General features: G+C 45.3%; 1 protein-coding gene across 1 annotated transcript in view; it reads left to right on the top strand.

The window, feature by feature from the left end:
- Window positions 1-2,322: 2,322 nt before the first annotated feature.
- CRYL1 (crystallin lambda 1) overlaps window positions 2,323-22,254 on the top strand; it is a 73,203-nt gene continuing 53,271 nt past the window's right edge. The window contains exons 1-2 of the mRNA XM_053312396.1: window positions 2,323-2,479; window positions 16,521-16,628. Coding sequence (XP_053168371.1) covers window positions 2,439-2,479; window positions 16,521-16,628 — 149 coding nt within the window. The 5' untranslated portion in view covers window positions 2,323-2,438. The remainder of the gene's footprint in view (window positions 2,480-16,520; window positions 16,629-22,254) is intronic.

Below are 22,254 nucleotides of genomic sequence, written 5' to 3'. Positions count from 1 at the left end.
GTGGCCAAGCCATTGTGACTGGAGATTATAGGAGCTGAAGTCCAACGTTTGGAGACCCATGTTTGAGAACCCTTGCTGTAACTGGAGATACTAGGGACCAAACTTGGTACCTTCTACATAAATACATGTGCTGTACCACCATGGAACTTTGGGCCCTTTCCTCATACACATCAATTTCCAGGCATAACCAGTCTACGGAGCTGCTATAATTTTTCATTATAGTATATGTACCAAGTGGAAGAGGTCAGGATATGGACAGAGATGTTTCAGTTATATCAGTTTTATTCTAGAACAAATAGAAACACAGCAATTGGCATATTGATTATTTGTCTGTATGTAGTAATGGGTAAAATCTGACACTCTGGAATTTGAGGGGGGGAAATTCACACTATAATTCTTCAGTGGGTTTACACCAAACTTAACATTGGGAGGTGGTGGTGAGAACGCTATTCGACTTCAGTAATTAGAGCTCTGGCAGGAAAATTTAGATTGCCAAAAGTCATGACACCAGAGTTTGAGAACTAGGTTGCTTTTTGAAAGATTTTGACCAACTTTTGAAAATGTATGTGTGGGTGCAGTCTCCATGAATGCAAATCTATGAGATGATACTGTATTTTCCAAATACTGGTTTTGCACTTAAATTGGGAGGGAGGGAACTGGAAATTCGAAGAACTTTCTGAAGCAAGGTTACGAGCAACTGTCCTTTACAGCAGGAAGAGCTTCCATCACAGGGACACTTACAATGACATAATCAGAACTGATAATGTCTCTGGAAAAAAAGATGACAGCCCCGCACCCCAGGAACCGCTGAAGTGGGAGAGATCTGGGTAAGGAAATAGCTGGCAGATGTTGAGTTTGACTGAGCAGAGAATATGCACGCATACATTTTTATATACAGCTTTACAAAGAATAAAGAAATATTAGTGTAGACAGGAGATGTATGGGGAGGAAAGAGAGGAAGGGCCAGTTCCAGGTTATGGGGGACCCTCAGTTCTCTTTGCTGCCCTTCTCCAGTTCTCAGTGCTACGCTGCAGGGGCGTAACAAGGCTGGAGCGGGCCCAGAGACAAAAATTTTAAATGGGCCCCTCGCTGATACACACACACACACTTCACATGTGACTTGCCTCTGGGGGGCCCCTCGAGGCGTGGCTACCGCCTCCCCTTGCCTAATAGTAGTTACGCCCCTGCTATGCTGCCCAGAGAGAGTGGGGGGGGGACAAGCAAACAAGAGGCAGAGATGGCTGCCATCTCTCATCATCTACTTGCCTGCCGGTGCTCCTCCTCTGGATGTGGTGGTGTAGCAGTGGGATTGGGCCCAGTGAGCCCTATTGTCTGCACTGTGCTGCCTAGAGAAAACAGTAAGCAAGGAGCAGCTGCTGCCTCCTCTAACTTATTCACATGCTGTTTGTAGCCAGCCTCAATGGGCCCGATCCTCTGCACCGTACCAGCCAGAGAGTGAGAGGGTGAGCAAGCAGGCAGAGGTAGTCGCCACTCCTGCAAAGGGCAGCTGCCACTTCTCTTGCTGATGGGTTCATTCTGAGCCTCAGTACTCATGCATTCCCCTGGGCCCACTTCTCCTTGCTTGCACCAGAACTGGGAGGGGATGAGGTAGCAGGCAGAGGCAGGTGTGGCTCCAGGCAGCAAGGAGCAGCCCTCTCTTGATAGTCCTTCTGCTGGGCCCAGTCCTCCCTGCAGTGGGGTAGGAGCCACCCAGTCAGAGAAGGCAAATAAGCAATAGCATCCGCCACTGCCTCTCACTTGCACTTTCCCCCTGGGAAGTGTAGCAGAAGGGATTGTGCCCAATGGACCCAATCCTCCATCGCCACCGGGAGAGGAAGGAAGGGCACGCAAGTGTGTAGAAGCAGCCGCGGCTCCTGCAGCAGAAGACACGCCTCGAGTCATTTGCTATTTATTTATATATTTACGAAGCAATATGGGGGCGGGGAGAGTGAGATGCATGCTTGGAACGAGGAAAGAATCAAGCCTCAGCTCGGAGGCCCCCCGCGATGAACTCTGCTGGGCTCTCTCCCAGAACTACTCCCTCTCGCGTATGCATGCAACCTCCCGTTCCTTCGATGTTCTTCCACACGGAACCAGTCCACGTAGGAGGATATAAACGCCTCCTTCAGCCCTCAGCTGAAAAATTCCGGGGAATCGCTTGCCGCGCCCGCCCGTTCCTCTTTTTTGTTTAGCGGGGCCACCCCGTACTCGCGCGCAGACGTTTGCTGGAGTTGCCGCTTGGGGCGCTTGGAGAGCCAATGGGAACTCTTCTTTTCTGGGAGCCAATGGGAATGGCTGTGACGTCCCCTGAACTTGGGAGTGGAGTAGGGGGTGGGGAGGAAAGCGGGTTTAAGAAGGAGGTGACCTTAGTTGCCCAGGAGGCGTTTGGTGTGCCGATCTCGTCTTACTGCTGAGGGTGCTGCACTTGATCTAGCAAGATGAATCCTATACAAGAGGGACGGGTTGTGATTGTTGGCAGGTAAATTCCTTAATCCACGTGAGTGGTTCCTGTGTACGGTCGTGCCCGGAGAGAGAAACTAAGATGTCTATTTAAGACTTCAAGGGGTGTTCCTGGTGATAAACACCCCAATAAAGTGTAGAGAGCACGGGTTAGGCGCTCTAGGTGCCGAATCTAGCTTACTTCTGTTAATGTCTTTGTGCCAGTAACAGCCACGGACAGAAACACAACTTTTCATTGGCACCTGGTGTTGTTGCAACAAGGTGTTAAAATCAACAAAGAACCAAAACGTTCCTCTGTAAATAGAACACTTATCTAGAACATTAAATTCATTTCAGTTTAATCTGTATAAACGATCTCGAAACGCATGGGACAAAATGCATTAGGCATTCTAGGAAAACGACAGAACAGAGAACCTCTTTTAAAAAAAACTCTCTATGTGTCAGTCTCTTGTAAAAGATTGTATTTAAATGTACATGTACATGCAATCATTTATATATCTATTTAACATATTTATATACCACCCAAAATGCAAGTCTCTGGGTAATACAATTAAAACATTAATACAATTAAAACATTACAACAGCTTAAAATTTAAAACAACGTTAAAACTCTTAAAAATCATCAAACTATTAAAACAGTATCTAATTAAAAGCCTGGGTGAACAAATGGTGTTAAACCATGGGTAGCATCCAGACCATGTTAGTGTCCTTTAAATTAATGGGGCTTAAGCTAGTTATGATTAACGTCTCACCAATTTCAATGGTGCTTAGTCATGACTAAGTAAGTCTGGGTGCAACCCATATGTTTGGAAAGCATTTTAAACAGAAAAACATTAGATTGCTTTAGCGAAGCCATTTTATAGTTGTGTGTACAAGTCCTTACTTCTTAAAAATAATTTGTCTAAAATGTGACTCTCTTCATAATACTGCATAAGTACACAAACAGTGTTATATTCCAGTTTATAAATATGCAAGCTTTTATTACAAGTTAATTGCAACTACTTGTTCAAACCATGGTAAATTGCTGCTGAAATGAATATTACTGTGGTTCAAACTGTACTGAGATAAAATTGCCTTAAAATGTTCCATGTATACTATATGCTGTTTCCCCATTAGTTAAAATGTAGGCCTCTCATTTTTATTGTTGGATGTTTGAGTTCTGTCCATGATCCCACCTAATTCTTCAAATGAAAGGGTATGAACACTTGCTCCACTATGCCTACCCACACTGCAGAGCTTAGAGGTGGGAATTCTGTTTTGGAGCATGTCTGTTTGCATTGTCATGTGATCTTTGGCCAAGACAGGGGCCAGATTCAGTTATGCATCATTCACCAATGGTATGTAGAGGGGAAGGTCAAGCTTTGCCTACATGTTTGACCAACTAGCAAAGAATTTAAATGTCAGAAACTGGAGCACTTCAGCTAGCACTGAACAAAGGTCAATTGATATTTCCTTCTGCACCAGAAGTGTGTTTATAGGCTATTAAGAATATTGTATTGTGGGTTGTGAATTGCTGTAGGATATGTGATGATTACTTTGTGAAATTTAAAATTTCCAGAAGTGGGGCCTCTTGTGAACTAAGGCAATAAGGTACATTTTTTATTCTGAATATTGAATGTATGCCAGAATAAAACGGTATGGTAGGATTATTTTGCATCCTTGGTAACTTGCAACTTGTAAGTTGCCCCAATACAATTACTAATTTGAATATTATTGTTAACCTGTTAAAAGAACAAGTAGTAAGGAAGTTGCATTAACGGCAACACAACTATTAATTGTGTTAATACACAATTGCCAACTGTATTAAAATTGGCAAACTTAACTAAGAAAGTCAGGGGTTTTTGTATGCCTTTTCAGGTGAAGCATTTATATGAAATATTTATTTTTCTTTATTTTATGCTGATATGCTTATACAAAAATCTATATTTGTTTTTATGAAGGAAAGTATTTGCAATCCAGTACATCATAAAAGCCTTCTCTAAAGCTCCATACAACTTAAGAACTTGTATGCATACATCAATAACTTGAATTATAAACCATATTCAATAGAAGCTGGTTACTAATGGTGATTTGTCTGTTCTTGCCTTTATGGGTTGTTATTGCTGGCATGTAAATTCCATCTGGCACTTCAGTAATGGCTAAAGCATCCTCCTTGCTAGCTTTAGAATTCATCCACTCTCTGTTTATACACTTTCCGGTTTACTCAGCAACATTTGTAATGTACTTCCAATTCTTTGTTCCTGTTATCTCCACCCCTTCCTTCTGTCTGCCTGAATGTTTTCCTTTTAACTTGTTTCTGACTTTTTGTCAGCATTCCTGGCTGTGACATTGGCCACATGACTTTATAGCACTTTACACAGACACTCAGGATTGACATTAACTGTTTTAGGGTTGTAGTGGCAGATACTGGGGTCGACATAATACAGACAAGCCACAACTGGCAAGTCTAAATTCATTGTGGTCCAGTTTACATGACCTGGTTTATTGCTTCATGAAGAAGATAAGCATGTATGCACCCTCCTCCCTCTGCATGTCCAACTTGCACAGTTACTTGAATTTGTCAGTATGTACTGCTTTCATGTCTTTTCATGAAGAAACAGCAAACATCTGCTTAGCTCTCTCCTTGAAATAAATGGGACTTAAACGTGTCTAACGCAGGGCTGCACAACTCAAATGCCCTGGTGGGCCAGAACCATCCACAACTTGGCATGCAAGGTCAAATTTTTAGCACATTGCATTAAAATTAAAAATATAATTAGTTACTTGTAGATCTATTCTCCCTGTCAGTGGACCCATAGTTGTAGCCAAGGATAGCGGCCAGAGAATAGGTCCTGTCCCTGCTCAGTCAGTGGGACCCCTAGAGTGCATGCCAGCCCCAAACAAATGCAAAGTCCTCACCTCTCCCTCAAATGTTGTTGCTTTCAGGCTGCAATGCTAGGCATGCTTACATGGGAGTAAGCCTCACTTGGCACACCATGGAGCATATTTCTGAGCAAGCATGCACAAGATGGCGCTAAAAGGCAGTTTCCAGCTCTTGTGTTACTACAGGATACCTGGGGGCCAGTAAAATAGTCCCTGCAGGCCAAATCTGGCCCCCGGGCCTTTTATTGTGCAGGCCTGGTCTAATGTAAGAGGAACAGCCACCTTAAGTGGCACAGTGGGGAAATGCTTGACTAACAAGCAGAAGGTTCCTGGTTCAAATCCCAGCTGGTACTATATCGGTCAGCAGCGATATAGGAAGATGCTGAAAGGCACCATCTCTTACTGTGTAGGAGGAGGCAATGGTAAACCCCTCCTGTATTCTACCCAGAGAAAACCACAGGGCTCTGTGGGTGCCAGGCGTCAAAATCGACTTGACGGCACACTTTACCTTTAACTTAAGAGGAATCCCGCTGGAGCAGACCAAAGATCCATCTGATCTGCCACCCTTCCTGCTTCCCACAAGAGGTGCTTCCAGGAAGCCTACAACAAGGGCATGAGGGCAGTATTTCTGTTCTGCTACCACAGCAGTCAGTGTAACATTGCCAATCATGATCTATTATATCTTTGTGTTTGTCTTTCAGACACATGCTATTCTACAGCAAAAAGTTGCTAAAATATACTGTCTCAAAACACACACATCAGTTTGCTTTTGCAGCCTGTGCTCAATAAGAACTCTAGTACAGAATGTTACTTTAAAAACTTTTCAAAATTTTCTCCGCTGTAAAATAAGAATAATGAAAACATTTTAATTGAGAGACTGTTTGATCTCTCAGTGCACATTCGTACATTTAAATTCAATAGAGGTGTTTGTCCAGACTGTCTGGCTATACAGTACATTAATATTGTGAGTATATTATGTGCCAGTGTCTGAACTTCAGTGACTTTCAGATCTCATGGTCACAGCGATACCCTTCAGTAAGGTGTGACTTTAATTGGCTTGATGTTGCCAATCCAGTCACTCTTTCTATTTTGCTGCTATATATTGGCCAGGCCATGGTATTAATCAAAGGTACTTGGCTCCTGAAGAACTTGGAATAGTGACAGAGCGGGCTAGTGAAGCAACCCTTCTCTTCAAGAAGCTTTGTACATGGTGTTATTAAAACTACTATTTTAAAGGGAATTTTATCTTGAGAAACAAAATTAGTTAGCCATAAACATATAGAGAATGCTGCTATGGGACCAATCACTTCTTCCTCTATGTACAGGCCAATTTAGGTGAGCGTGTTCTAAGTCTGCATTTATGATTGAGCTTTTAACCTGTGCAAATAATAATAAACTAGACTTGGGCTAAAGTTTAATGCTTGGTTTTAATGCTGCTTTTAAAAACTCTTTAACCTGTTGTAATTGTAATAAGTATATTGTACTTTATGATACCCTTGGACTTTTTTTTTCCAAAGGAAAGGCAGGGTCTATATGTAGTAATTGTTGGGAATTATCTCTGGTGAGAGATATCCTTCTATTTCAGCAGAGTGCACTGAGGCACAACACAGCGGAGTCTGCTAGGCATGTGTGTATGCTGAGAGTAAAAGAAACTTGGAGCCAGTTCATAGTTTCAAATCAATATAAGGAGTCTTTATTGGTGAACTCCAGTCTAGATAGGAAAGTGGAGAGATAGGATCTCTAATCTAGCTAGCTAGCAGGATGCAGAGGGATGGTTTCTGCATCTCTGCACACATGGTGCAGGGAGAGAGGAGCGTGTGTGTTGCAAGGGAGAAGAAAGGGAAGAGGAAGAGGAAGGAAGGAAGTCCCTAAGACTAGCATTCTACATATCAAAGTGATGGTGTCAGAGCAGTAGAGAAGGGATGACCAGTGTCTTGATCCCTCTAGACCTCTGACTCACTAATCTGTTGCCCTCTGTCACCGAGGCATGAGCCAGCGCAGAGTCCTTCACTTCCAACAGTAATCAGATCACAAATTATCCCTCAGTTACTTCTAACATGCAGTGTGGCAAGGGCATAGCCAGGGGAGATGGGACCTGTGTTCATCCCTCTTCGCTGTGGCCCCTCAGAGTGAGGGAGATGATGAAGAAAATAGGGATGGGTAGAGCTGGGGGCCCGGGTTCTTTGAACCCATCGTTCAGTTATTGCTATACCCCTGCAATGTGGCCTGTTTTGCAGAAACCTGATTCCATCTTTGTGGTTGCAGTTGCATCTCACCCTCCTCCTCAGATATTTATGAAGTGCCTAATATGCACCAGGTGCGGAACATAAATAAAAAAACACAAGTCACTGTGTGAAGACTCGCAATCTAAAGCAAGTGAGGCAAAATAAGAGTGGGGTTGAGAGGGAATGGGGGAAACTTTGCACAAGCTGAGAGAAAGTTGAAGGAAGATGAGGTCAGAGAAAACCACCCAAGAAAAGGGCAGAAACAAAAAGCCAAACAGTGTATCAAGAGAGAGACGTGAAAGAGAAAATTATGAAGTTCCTTAGGTGAGAGAGAGAATAAGCCAACTTAATATTTAAGACAACCCATTCTACACCTGAGGTCCCAAGAGAGAAAGCACAGGGATGAGGAAATAGTACAAGAGTGGAGGTTTAATAACATCAGTATTTGATGGAATGGAGGTACCAAGGAGGAGAGAGAAAACAACCAAGATAAGTAAGAGGGAGCACAGCCATGACAAGACATTTAACCTTTAAGTTTAAAAATTGATACAAACCAATAGAGGAAGCTGGTAAAGGGAAACTAGTAAGAGGAGCTACAGCCATTCAGGGGCAGGTTCCGATGACCTGCTGCAAGTAGGGTGGCAGGAACTACAGGTGAACACAGAAATGTCATGTGGCCAAGCAACACTCTTCTCTTCCACCTGACATCCATAACCAAAAGTTGGGTGGTGTATAAAAGGGCTGCTCAGCCACCTGGCAGTTCTGGGTTCACTGCCTGTCAAAATGAGCTGGACTCACACTGGGAGTATGTTCTTGGCAGGAACCAACCAGCAGTTCCCTCTGCCTTTCTTGCAGTGGATCATCTGAACCTTCCCTTCACAGCAGCAGGTAGGCAAGGTAGGTTAGGCAGAGATGAGGAGGAGGCATCTGAAGCTTAATGAGTGAGCAAGTGATTTGTACTTTGCTTTCTCATGGCAAAGCCAAACAGCCACACTTGCAGTACACTACACGGTAAGTATACAGTGGGTATAGGAAAGAATCACCCCCTTTGATAGACCTTAAATTCTGGTTCCCTTACATCCTGAAATGAAAACACAAAAATTCCCTTCACCAGCTGTACTTATCCAATGCGACCTATAACATCCAACTGAAAAACATCACAATTACAGTCCAGAAAAAGTGTCAGAAACAAAAAACAAGAATTACTGAGATTGAAAAAGGATCACCCCCCCCCCCCATGTCAATATTTTGTTGAACCACCTTTTGCTAATAACAGCCTTGAGTCTGTTGGGATACTTCTCTATCAACCTTGCACATCTAGATGGAGCAATATTTGCCCACTCCTCCATACAGAACTGTTCAAGTTCGGTCACATTGGATGGTAGGTGTTGGTGGACTGCTATCTTCAAATCTCTCCACAGATTTTCTATGGGATTTAGGTCTGGGCTCTGACTGGGCCACATGAGGACATTCACTTTTTTCTCCTTCAGCCACTGTGTGGTCAATTTTGCTGTGTGCTTCGAATCGTTGTCATGTTGAAAGGTGAATCTTCTGCCCATCCTCAACTGTCTGGCAGAGGGTAGCAGGTTTTCTTCCAGAATCTGATGGTATTTTGCCCCATCCATTTTTCCTTCTACCCTAACGAGAGCCCCAGTCCCTGAGGCAGAGAAACACCCCCACAACAGGATGCTGCCACCTCCATGCTTCACTGTAGGTATGGTGTGTTGTGGATGGTGAGCTGCGTTGGATTTACGCCAGGTGTACTGTTTGGTGTTGAGGCCAAATAGTTCAATCTTGGTCTCATCTGACCATAAGACCATTTTCCATTTGGCATCAGAATCTTCAAGGTGCCTTCTGGCAAAGCTCAAACGAGCTTTAATGTGGCCTTTCTTGAGAAGTGGCTTTCTCCTTGCGACCCTCCCGAACAAGCCACATCTGTGGAGCGCTTGTGAAATTGTTGTCACATGCACAGAACAACCACTCTTTGCCATGAAGTCCTTTAACTCCTTCAGAGTGGCCATTGGCCTCTTGGTAACCTCTCTTACCAGTTTCCTCCTTGCTCTTCCATCCAGTTTGGAGGGCCGACCGGATCCAGGGAGGATAGCAGTCCACCAACACCTACCATCCAATGTGACCGAACTTGAACAGTTCTGTATGGAGGAGTGGGCAAATATTGCTCCGTCTAGATGTGCAAGGTTGATAGAGAAGTATCCCAACAGACTCAAGGCTGTTATTAAAGCAAAAGGTAGTTCAACAAAATATTGACATTGGGGGGGGGGTGATCGACATTGGCCGGGGGGAGGGGGAGGACTTGGAATCTTCTGCTCTGCCCAAAGTGGCTCCATCCCCTGAGGGGAATATCTTGCAGTGCTCACACATCATGTCTCCCATTCAGATGCAACCAGGGCAGACCCTGCTTAGCTAAGAGGACAAGTCATGCTTGCTACCACAAGACCAGCTCTCCTCTAATCTATCTAGATGTATTGGATCTAGCAAGTAAATAAGAGCATGTTGGTATTCTCCAGTTTACTTTCTCCTCTTTTTTTTTTTTTTTAAAGGCATCCATAGAAAGCATCTAGGATCCTTTTCTCTAATTTCATGGTAGGGATGTGCAGAATGTTTCAACGCAGAAACGTTTCAATTCAAAATGAATCTTTTCGAGCTTGAAGCAGAACGCCCTCTAAATAAAGGCCCTTTTTCGAGCGCTGAATGAAACAACCCCATTTCAAGCTAAACGTTTTGATGTCCCATTTTGGAAGCCTGTTTTTCCCTTGGTGATTGGTTTTCCGGCACTGACGTCCAACAGTCTTACAATCTCCTTGCTTCTTGGTTGGCTTGTTATCATACAAATCAAGTGTTGTCATAGGCAACTGTACCCCCATTGGCGGGGGGGACACACAAAAGGGGGAGTTTCAAAATATATCCAAAGAGACTGGGAGGCAGAGAGAGCCCTTATAGTGTGCCTCTCTTGAAGAGGATACATCAGGAGGAGATTAGGAAGGAATCAAGGAAAGTTTGGTTTTGTGGTTTTCTTTTCTCAGCACTGAGTATAATATGCTGTGCTATTGCTGCTATATCTGTTTTTGCTGGGTCTCAGACTGACAAAGGCAGAACTTGGGTGCCTTCCTTCCTTGAGTTGTGGTTTGCTTTGTGAGAATAGTGTTGTGGTGAGAATATTTCTTGCTGATTGCTGTGATGAGCTCCATGTCTGGCCTTGAGACTAACCTGTGCTTCACACAGAGGTCTGCTCTACAATCTGCATTGTAAGGTTGCATATGCATTAGTCATAATGTGGCTGAGGTTCTAGTTGAGCTTAGACTATGTTTGATGCTAAGAGTGCTGCTGTAGCAGCTGGGAAGTAAAAAGTCATAATTGTGTGTGAGAGAGCAACTTGTACCAATGATGTTAATGCAGCGCAGGCCCTGCAGCTGGCAGTAGATTCTGGGTCAGTGATTCTTTTTTTTTGGCCACTTTTGGGCTGTGTTTGAAATGTGTGTTCTGTGTTGTGGGGTGAACAGATCCCCTTTTACTGAGTGCTTCTGCAGTGTGTTTCAAGGCAGGGTTGCAAAATGCCTTGCAAATTGCAATGCAAAAGCTTGTGTGCTGTGCACTCTGGGATCCTATGTGGAAAGGTTAAACTTGTTTTTAAAATCACCCGCTTGCCCCTTTCTTTTGTGGGTTGGGTGGTAGGTAGCACCCATCATGCCCTACCACCCAACCCACTCTGTTCCCCATGGGTAGCTCCTAGGGGCACCAATCTGGTGTTTTGAGTTTCTCCATAGTTTCCTATGGCTGGGAACTGTGTTTTGAGATTGTTCCGTCGATACAGCTGGCTCAACCGCTGTTTCCAACAGAATGTTTCAGCGGTTTGCATTTTGTTTTGAGCTTGACAAAATCGATTTTGTTCACATCCCTATTTCATGGGTGTGGAAAATAACTCGATAGTATTGTACCATGTTTTTTATTTAACATGAATTTTTGAATGGTTTGTTAAATCTATACAATATAAAGTGTTAAAAAATAGAAAACAGAACAAAAGCAAATAAATTATATAGGCAAAGAACATCCAATGTGTAACTTTGCAAGGAAAAACATAAAAACAATTCCCTTATCCTTGCTTCCATTTCTTGCCCCTTCCACTGTTGTCCTGTCTGCTTTTAGATTGGTCTCTGTCTAAAAGGGTTCACAGTCTTCTCATTCTTTGTAAAGCACCATGCATCTAGATGGTGCTGTCTTAACAAAAAATGTGTAGATTTGCTTTCTTTTTGGTTTGTTGAATGGTGATCTTTCCTATCAAGACTTATCAGACTAGGACAGAAAATCTTCAACAGAAAAGGTCTATATAAACAGCTCTGTAACTGGCATTATTGCTCCCAGAGATGCAAATAGTCAACTGCAGTGTTTATTGGCTGTGTGTAGTTGATCTGATTTTTGAAATGAGGTCAGAGTTATGAGTGCAAAGGTAACTTGGCTGCATTTCCCTCCCTTCCCTCCATTACCTGTTTGCGGTACTTTGTTGCTAACTGCCACTGAATTCAAACACATTTTCTATAAAAGAAAATATTTGGCCTATTGTATATTTAACAGTATCCAATCAGAGAAGTGGCCCAGATAGCATCCAGGCCAGCCCTGCCCCATCCCATGGCAGCTCATGGTATGAGCCTCTGGACTGCATTTATACAATATGTTAATTTTTTGCCCATACATAACTTACCCCATCCTTATATTTCATTTATTTTATTTGTACACCGCCACAAACTTCTGTCTCTGGGTGGCTTACATCAACATAATAGATATTAAAATGGGAATTAAAACCGTAAAATGATTTTAAAATGCAAGTCTAATTAAAAGTTTGGGTGAATAAATGTGTTCTTAAAGACTTTATAAAAGTTGTCAGAGGTGGGGAGGTCCTTCTTTCAGCAGGGAGTGCATTCCAGAGTCTCGGGGCCCATCCCTGTGTAGCTGAGCTGTTAGCAACTCCAAACGAACCTCTCCAGATGATCTCAATGAGTGGTGGGGCTCATAGTGAAGAAGATGTCACTCTCTTAAATACCCTGGGCCCAAGCAGTTGGGGGCTTTATAGTGCCTTGTATTTTGCCCAATATTGGTAGCCAGTGCAGTTCTTTTAACATAGGAGTAATGAGGTCTTTTCGAGATGACCCAGAGACCAACCGGGCTACCGCATTCTGTACCAACTGGAGTTTCCGGACTTCATAAAAAGGCAGCCCCACAGAGTGCATTGCAGTAGTCAAGTCTGGAGGTTACCAGCATATGTACCACTGTTATGAGGTTGTTTATCTCAAGAAACGGACCTTTGGAGTTGAAGCTGATAGAAAGCACCTCTAGCCACTGCCTCAAGCATGGGACATCAGGGAGAGGGCAGGATCCAGAAGCACCCCCAGGCTGCCTATCTGTTCCTTTTGGGGAAGTGTGAGCCCATCCAGAACTGGCAGCCACAAGCAATGTGTGTAAAAATTAAGAAGCAGTGAGGGACCTGTCGGAATGGCCTGTCAATAAATGAACACACACTTCTCAAAAATTTCCAGCACTGAGGAAACTTTTTACATTTTATTTGTTGGTTGAGGGTATGGCCACCAACACAACACCCCACCCCCCCGCACAATAGCACCTTGCAGCTGTTCCTCCTCTTGCCCACTGCTGCTGATTACTGTGTTGTACTTGCCCCTGTTGACTGCCCCTGTGCCAGGGGTGTAGCTAGGAGAGTGAGAGGGCCCACGTTTGCCCCTCTCCCCAGCGGCCCCTCGGAGTGAGGGAGATAATGAAGAAAATAGGGAGGGAGGGAGGGGGGGGCCCTCAGAAGCTGGGGGGGCCCCTCAGAAGCTGGGGGGGCCCCTCAGAAGCTGGGGGGGCCCCTCAGAAGCTGGGGGGGCCCCTCAGAAGCTGGGGGGGCCCCTCAGAAGCTGGGGGGGCCCCTCAGAAGCGGGGGGGCCCCTCAGAAGCGGGGGGGCCCCTCAGAAGCGGGGGGGCCCCTCAGAAGCGGGGGGGCCCCTCAGAAGCGGGGGGGCCCCTCAGAAGCTGGGGGGGCCCCTCAGAAGCTGGGGGGGCCCCTCAGAAGCTGGGGGGGCCCCTCAGAAGCTGGGGGGGCCCCTCAGAAGCTGGGGGGGCCCCTCAGAAGCTGGGGGGGCCCCTCAGAAGCTGGGGGGGCCCCTCAGAAGCTGGGGGGGCCCCTCAGAAGCTGGGGGGGCCCCTCAGAAGCTGGGGGGGCCCCTCAGAAGCTGGGGGGGCCCCTCAGAAGCTGGGGGGGCCCCTCAGAAGCTGGGGGGGCCCCTCAGAAGCTGGGGGGGCCCCTCAGAAGCTGGGGGGGCCCCTCAGAAGCTGGGGGGGCCCCTCAGAAGCTGGGGGGGCCCCTCAGAAGCTGGGGGGGCCCCTCAGAAGCTGGGGGGGCCCCTCAGAAGCTGGGGGGGCCCCTCAGAAGCTGGGGGGGCCCCTCAGAAGCTGGGGGGGCCCCTCAGAAGCTGGGGGGGCCCCTCAGAAGCTGGGGGGGCCCCTCAGAAGCTGGGGGGGCCCCTCAGAAGCTGGGGGGGCCCCTCAGAAGCTGGGGGGGCCCCTCAGAAGCTGGGGGGGCCCCTCAGAAGCTGGGGGGGCCCCTCAGAAGCTGGGGGGGCCCCTCAGAAGCTGGGGGGGCCCCTCAGAAGCTGGGGGGGCCCCTCAGAAGCTGGGGGGGCCCCTCAGAAGCTGGGGGGGCCCCTCAGAAGCTGGGGGGGCCCCTCAGAAGCTGGGGGGGCCCCTCAGAAGCTGGGGGGGCCCCTCAGAAGCTGGGGGGGCCCCTCAGAAGCTGGGGGGGCCCCTCAGAAGCTGGGGGGGCCCCTCAGAAGCTGGGGGGGCCCCTCAGAAGCTGGGGGGGCCCCTCAGAAGCTGGGGGGGCCCCTCAGAAGCTGGGGGGGCCCCTCAGAAGCTGGGGGGGCCCCTCAGAAGCTGGGGGGGCCCCTCAGAAGCTGGGGGGGCCCCTCAGAAGCTGGGGGGGCCCCTCAGAAGCTGGGGGGGCCCCTCAGAAGCTGGGGGGGCCCCTCAGAAGCTGGGGGGGCCCCTCAGAAGCTGGGGGGGCCCCTCAGAAGCTGGGGGGGCCCCTCAGAAGCTGGGGGGGCCCCTCAGAAGCTGGGGGGGCCCCTCAGAAGCTGGGGGGGCCCCTCAGAAGCTGGGGGGGCCCCTCAGAAGCTGGGGGGGCCCCTCAGAAGCTGGGGGGGCCCCTCAGAAGCTGGGGGGGCCCCAGGTTCTTTGAACCCATCCGCACAATTATAGCTACACCCCTGCCCTGTGCTTGCTGCTGCTGCCACCACCGCTATAAGCCAGCTTGCCTAGCAGTAAAGGACTGAATGGCCACTTTCCCGACTCAAGCAAGAACAGCAGCCATTCATCTTCCTACTGGTGAGAGAGCCAGCTGGGAAATGCCCAACACACAGGGTGCTTGTGTATCCTCCATTTTATATAGCCAGCTCACACAGTTGTAAGGGGTTACATGGCCTCTCTCCTTGAGTGAGGAGCCCCGTAACCACGGTGTGAACCGGTCAATGAGCAGCAGGGGCAAAGAGTGGGAGTGGCAAGGAACAATGGCAAGCAACAGGAGTGGGGACAGGTGAGTGGCAGGTGGAGAGCCCCGGTGGCCCCCTTTTTGGGGTGACTGGGCAGCTTGTATTCTTAAAACATGTCCACCCAATTATTGTTACACCCCTGTTGAGAAGGTCCCCCACACCTGGAGTGCCTGCCCAATTCAAGAAACAATACAGATGCCAGACAAATAAGCCAATCTGCATGCTCTACAGGAAGGTGGGCAAAACTCTCCAAATCAATGGAACCTGGTAGGAAAAATAAACAATCCTCTGATTGCCAATGAGAAGATTTCTAGGGGCTATCCCACATGGTGGCCAGCTGAAAACCCTGAATGTATGCAGGGGCACTGGGGTTGTTTTCTCCATAATGTTTAACATGGGGCCTACATAGATAGCTTGAATGTACATCACAGTGTTAAAGAGACCCTTCCACCACACTTCTGGAGGAATAAATTGCAGAAAAACATAGAGCCCTTTCACATGATGATTTGGGGGTGGTTTACGGTGGGGATGGGGGCAAAGAGCTCATACCCTGGTCTCCACAGACAAGCAGAACCTCTGTTTGGCTCTGCAGACTCAACACATAGGTGATCCAGGCAGACATGGTCTCTGTTTTTTTAAACTAGGAGCTCCGAGGATCAAAAGAGCTATCCCAGCATGTGTTGTCTGACCAGGAACCCTCATTACATCATTAGCTGTCCCATGATTAGCCATGAAGAGGCAAGAGGTGGGACCAGCCCTGGTGAAGGCATTGTAAGCAAAGGATCATAGAGTGTATTTTCCAGAGCAGCACATGCACAGGTGCGACCCCCTGTAGTCACAGCGTTCCATTACAATCATGGCTGCTGCTTCCCATGACCTGCTACCAAAGGCAAATGCACCCAGGTGACCAGAAAATCGTGGTAGGAGCACTTACTTTTTGTCATACCTGGGTTAACATCAGGGTAAAGGGTCCAGGTTACCCAGATCTGAGCGAGTTGGTTGGAGGGATTCCGATGGGTTCACATGACCATGAATCCCAGAGTATTCTGCCTTTTACCCTTTTTTCATGATCTTGTGAATGGGCTCATAATGTGGTGTTTGGAAAAGAAATTGAAACCTAGAATATATTCCTTGAAATCTCTCTATTTTGTCTTGGTTTGGTAAGGTAAATTTTTAGTCCTTCATGGTTTAGGTGGTACCTTTCAAAACTGGCAGACAGTGTTGGCAAAAGACTAGAACGTAGAGCAGGAAGGGGCCGTAGCCACAATCCGTCTTTCATTGCTGATACTCATTGTCCTCCTTCCACACTTTTGATGCTTCTTCCAGCACACTGCCTAATCCTGACAAACTGTTCCTTTTGACTATCACAGCCAGTGATAAGGATATACACTAACTCTTTTTTCTCTTTTGACTTCCTCATTAGTGGACTCATTGGATGCAGCTGGGCCATGGTATTTGCTTCTGGGGGCTTCCAAGTGAAACTTTATGATATTATGCAAGAGCAGATCACCAAAGCCCTGGAAAAAATTGGGTAAGTCAGCTGACTTCCTTTTTCTTTAGTGAACCAGTATAGCTGCATTTATTGTACAATTATTTGATTTCTTAGCTGCTAATTTGAATAGGCCGAGTATATAGATAAGAAAACAATCAACATAATGCCTGAACAGGGCTTATGAGCACTGAAGATTCTCCTTTCAGGCCACTAGACTATAAAGACCCTAGGCGCTGGATTGTTTACTTTATTCTCATTTTTATCCTGCTTTTTTTCCTAGGCACTCAGGGCAGGGTACACTATCTCTCCTTCATTTTATCCTCACAACAACCCTCTGATAGGTTAATCTGAGAGAGAATGACTGGTAACCCCGTGAATCTCATGGCTGCAGGAGCAGAACTATAATTGGGTCCAAACTAAAAATCTGAACTACTCAGCTCCTGGGAGCCGCCTGACTCGCCCTCACCCCTCTCTCTAAGCTCTAGCGTTTTCATTTCCCAGCTGACTTTGTAGTTGACTAGATATTTCCTTCATTCTTTTCCTCACTCCAGGCAAGGGAGAGAACAAAGAGACCCAGTCAGCAATGAGGCTAGCTGGGAAATGAGCTCTGGAGGGATGAGTTGTCCCTTCTGGGTGCTGGCCACAACCCCTGCATGCGACATCACGAGTTCACTCTCACCTAGCTATGCACCTGTACGTCTGAGTGGGATTGGAATCGGGGTCTCCCAAGTCCTCATCTTAACCTCTAATGTGATGTAAATAAAGCTAGTTTTGTGTTCAGCTTGATTTTTCTCATAAAAGTAAGGGTTAGAGGGTTTATCTTGCAAGACTTCAGTCGTGCATACTCAACATAGCATACAATAGTCTCCCTGGTTCAACTGGTTTTACTGCTTCCATTGTCACCAGTGCTTGGTTGCTTTTCTGATGTTAATCTTGTTGATATTGTTAACCACCTTGAGGCATGTGCAAAAAGGTGAGATTTAAATCTTTCAATTTTATTTATGTAAAAAACCTCAAACGATACCTGCTTCCTAATGGATGCATCTGCACACTGTTTTCTAGGAGTTTTCTAACAGTTTTAGGTTGAGTGCAGACGTAACTTGGAGCCCGGATTAAATCCTGGCTTCAAGCTTTGTCCCCTGACCTTGTGCCCACACGCTTCCTCCTCCCCTTGGTGCAGAAGGGGAAGAAGGATTCTACTTCCAATATTGGCTTAGAATAAGGTAAAATCTCTCCATATGTCCTAACCAGTCAATTCTGGCTCATTCTAGCTAGAATTTACAAAATAAGCCACAATCTGAAGCTGGGATCATATCCTTGAGATGGTAAACTAAACCAGCTTTATTTGAGTCTTCTAAGCTTTTGTGCCATGGAGGGAGAGGGAGAGATTGTAAAAGCTTCCTGTGAAGTATTTAAAATATAGACCATCATTTGCCCTCCCTCGTGTCACGAGCGAGGGGCGGTGATGGATGGATGGATGGATGGAATATGATATCAAAGGACTGATCGTATGATAAAGTAGAAGCACCCCTAGTGTTTGAGTCTGGCAAGGTCTAATACATATGATCTATTCTGGTTACTGGCTGAGAGCCAGACTAAATTACTCATGAGTAGTCCCACTGAAATTGGACATGTTAGTCATGACTATTAACTTGTACCATTCATTTCAATGCAGCTACTTCAGAGTAATAGTCTGGCTGCCAGCCTTTGAAAGTGGGCAATTCGCTTGTAATAAGGAGTCTGGTGATACGATACCTTTTGCACTGCCAAGATTGGCCTTGTCTAGGTAAAAGCACAATGGACAAAGAAACAGAATACTTGTGGGGAGAGGTTCAGCAATTTTACATTCCTGAGTGTTTGGTGTAACAGATACTACTCTGTGTGAACAGAAGTGTGTGTGTGTTTCTTCCTCGCCCCCCGCACTGCATCCACTTCAGAATCTGACTTGGCTGAGCACTAGACAAACTCTGTTACTGGGCTATGCATTTGAAACTGCCTTATACCAAGACAGAGCATTGATCCATCTAGCTCAGTATTGTCTACACTCACTGGCTGTGACTCTCCAAGGTTTCAGGCAAGCCTTTCCCAGTGCTGCCTGGAGGAGATGCCAAGGATTGAAGTTTATTTGATTCCTTTTCTGTGAAATACAGTACTGTGTTACACAGAAGCACCTGGTCTCTTAAACTGCTTAGGGTCCTAACAATAAGTGAATGTTAACTTTTGTTACCGGAAACAACAGAAGAGGTGTTGTTGTGAGCTGGGTCATCTGAGTTGTCTTTAAGGTTTTGCTGTATCTTTTTTTGTTTGTTTGTTTCCAAGTCAATTCTTTATCTAATGTTCTATGTATAGTACTTCACATTTGGTTTGTTTTTTAAACTGTGGGCAGCTCTGCACTCTATACAGCAAACATAATGGCTGCAGGTCCACAAGTATCCCCTGGTTGTTTCCGGCAGCAAACATGTAAGCTGTGAATTACAAAATGTGTCTTTAAACACTTATATTTATAGTATATTTATAGTATATTATAAATATATATGATGCCTTAACTGATGTACCACACAATCAGTAATTCTGTGCCTGCTTACAATTTGCCTTCCATGCATCCACACTTTCCTTGGGGAGGATGGAATACCTGGCACCAGCAAAGATGCCCCATGTTGTCCTGCACCTGTACTGCCTCATAAAACACCTGAGCCTTAGTGCAGGGGTTTTCAAACTTGGTTGCTAGATATTGTTGGACTAAACTCCCATAATCTCCAGCCATAAAACTCTGTGGAGGAAGTGCTGGCAAGATTGAAGGAAGGAAGACAAAAGTACCCCTCTTTGGAGAGAACTAGACTTGAAAAGTTGCAAGTTCTGAAGAGGAGATGGGGAAAACAGTTTGAAAAGTTTTAATATCCCTTATTAATGGACATGCAGTCTCTGCTTTGCAAAAAGAACATTCAGGGCCAAATTAATCAGGTTTTGTAATATACTAGCTCAAGGCTAGCACTTCAGCTGATGCAGTTGTAACATAATGTATTCTTCATTCAAATGAGCCTAATAGTTTGCCATTAAGCTATTTTATATCTGTTTACAAAAGAGCTGGAAATGCTATATTCCTTATGGATGCATAATGGGAGCATCTGCAGGTGAGAGGGAGGTACTGGCAGACTCGGAGTATCCCGCAGATATGTCGGAGATTCTCAAAAATCTGAAGGGGAAGAACCTAAGGGAGTAACCCACCCCCGCCCACATTTGCCCCTATGTGACTCAATGGAGCAGAATGTTCGTGGGCTTAGAGGGCACTTAACAGACAATCCAGTGGACAGAGCTAATGGGACTCAGTGGTGAGGAGTTTTGGTGAGGGGAAGGAGAGCTTGATAAAAGAGCAGGGCACTTCTCAGCGTGAAGAATACGCCAAGACAGTCACCACCCCTTCTGCTTCTGAGGGGAGAAAGGTAACCTAGAAATTTTACTGTGCTCATTAATAAACTCTGGTAACACATGCACACCAGGGATATACTTCCATGTTTTGTTGCAGGTCCATACTTGTATATTATGATTTGGAGTTCACAAGCAATACACATGTTTCTAAATCTATTGTCTATTTTATTTTTAAAACTTGGTTTTATTCATTTGTATAGCATATTTCAGGCCAAGACAACTTAAAGTGGCTTGTATGCAATTAAAACAAAAAGCAGTGTTTAACTTTATGCATTACTCGGCTTCCCATGTGTTAATGCTCGTCACCAAAAGTTAGCGCAGGCATTTTTAGAAGTTGACCAAAATATCCAACAAACAGTGAAAAGACAGAGCACATCCTTGTTGTATCCCTCTCTATCTCAAATGGGTGTTTGAATTTCAAAATTAACACTTTCATGCTTAAGCACTGAGATTTGTATTGTTAAAGCTATATAAGGGAGCCCCCTGCTGTTGGTAACCATTACTGCAGATGCATTTGCCTTTCTATAAAACAGAGCAGGACTGGGGGGAAACACTACTTATCTTGGGGAGTGCGTATTAGAATTTTACATAGGAAACCCATGCCAAAATGAGAAACTTCAGCTCCTAGATACCTGCATCATATTTCTGGGAAGCTGGGTGACAGTACCCCCTGCTAACTGGGCAAAAAGGTACCTTTTTAAATGTGGTGATTCTCTTTATTTAGCAGGGGGGAAGCAACTGGCCCTATCCATCCCCAGCACAGCATCCCTCCAGTGGCTGTTGCTGGTGTCTATCTTAGGTTTCTTTTTTAGATTGTGAGTTCTTTGGGGACCAGGATCCATTTTATTTTATTTATTGTAAAGTGTTGTTGTTTTTAAAGGTGTTTTAATTGGTTTTAAATAGTTTTAATCATTTTTGAATTGTTTTTATGTTGTTTTTAGCATTGTGTTTGAGTTGTGGGTTTTCTGTCTTTTAAAAAGTTGTTGTACACCGCCCAGAGCCTCTGGATCAGGTGGTTTATAAATGTAATAAATAATAATAATATTTCTCTCTTTCTCTATAAATGGCTTTGGAAACTTTTGTTGAAAAGCGGTATATAAATTGTTGTGTTTTCTCCAACTCCTGACAAAAAAACCAACAACAAAATTGTTGTGAAAACTGATTTAATGTTTTAAATGCTTTTAATTGTAAACTGCCCAGGGATGCCAAGTTTTGGGTGGTATACAAATATTTTTAAAAAACAAAACACCATGCCACGTATAAATTGAGTGAGTAGGTACTGGGACGTAGCTTGAGTGGGTGCAGCTTTTTCTCTTGCTTTTCTAGAGTAATTTTATTTATTTAACATATTTTTATACCACCCAAAACGTAAGTCTCTGGGCAGTTTACAACCAGATAAAAACAGAGATAAAACATTAGTTAAAAACAAAACCAAGAAATTTAAATTTTTTTAAAACAATGCTCTAAAACAACATTAAAAACAATCAAAACAGTATCAGTTAAAAGCCTGGGTGAACAGATGCGTCTTTAAAGACTTTTTAAAAATTGTCAGAGATGGGGAGACACTTATTTCACTAGGGAGCGCATTCCAAAGCCTCGGGGCAGCAATGGAGAAGGCCCGTCCCCGAGTAGCCACCAGACGAGCCAGTGGCATAAGCAGACGGACCTCTCCTGATGATCTCAAAGGGCAGTGGGGTTCATGACGAATTGAAGATCATTTTGTAAGCACACACTTGCTGAAGTGTGGTTATCCATGACAACCACAAGAATTGTAGAGCCCTATTAGGATGTTCTTCACACTAAACTCCACAAGCTTTAAGAGCAACACTGACTATAAAACACCAGAGAAGCTCATGATATTGCTGTAAGAATGTTGTACGGGTGGCCCCATTCATTCATTCATTTGATTTCATTTCTATACCGCCCTTCCAGAAATGGCTCAGGGTGGTTTACATAGAGAAATAATAAATAAGTGGAACCCTGTCCCCAAAGGGCTCAGTCTAAAAAGAAACATAAGACAGACACCAGCAACAGTGACTGGAGGTACTGTACTGGGGGTGGATAGGGCCCGTTACTCTCCCCCTGCTAAATAAGAGAATCGCCACGTAAAAAGGTACCTCTTTGGCAAGTTAGCAGGGGTTATTCAGGGGTGTTCTGTTCCCACCAATTAATGCAAATATGGAAACTATAAATAACGAAACCTTGAGTCAGTGGGAATTGCGGCAGGGGTTAGGTTTCT

The sequence above is a fragment of the Hemicordylus capensis genome, chromosome 3 (genome assembly GCF_027244095.1).
Source record: "Hemicordylus capensis ecotype Gifberg chromosome 3, rHemCap1.1.pri, whole genome shotgun sequence".
Taxonomy (NCBI): domain Eukaryota; kingdom Metazoa; phylum Chordata; class Lepidosauria; order Squamata; family Cordylidae; genus Hemicordylus; species Hemicordylus capensis.
Note: the sequence above shows the minus strand (reverse complement) of the source record. Positions and strands in the feature narration are given on the sequence as shown.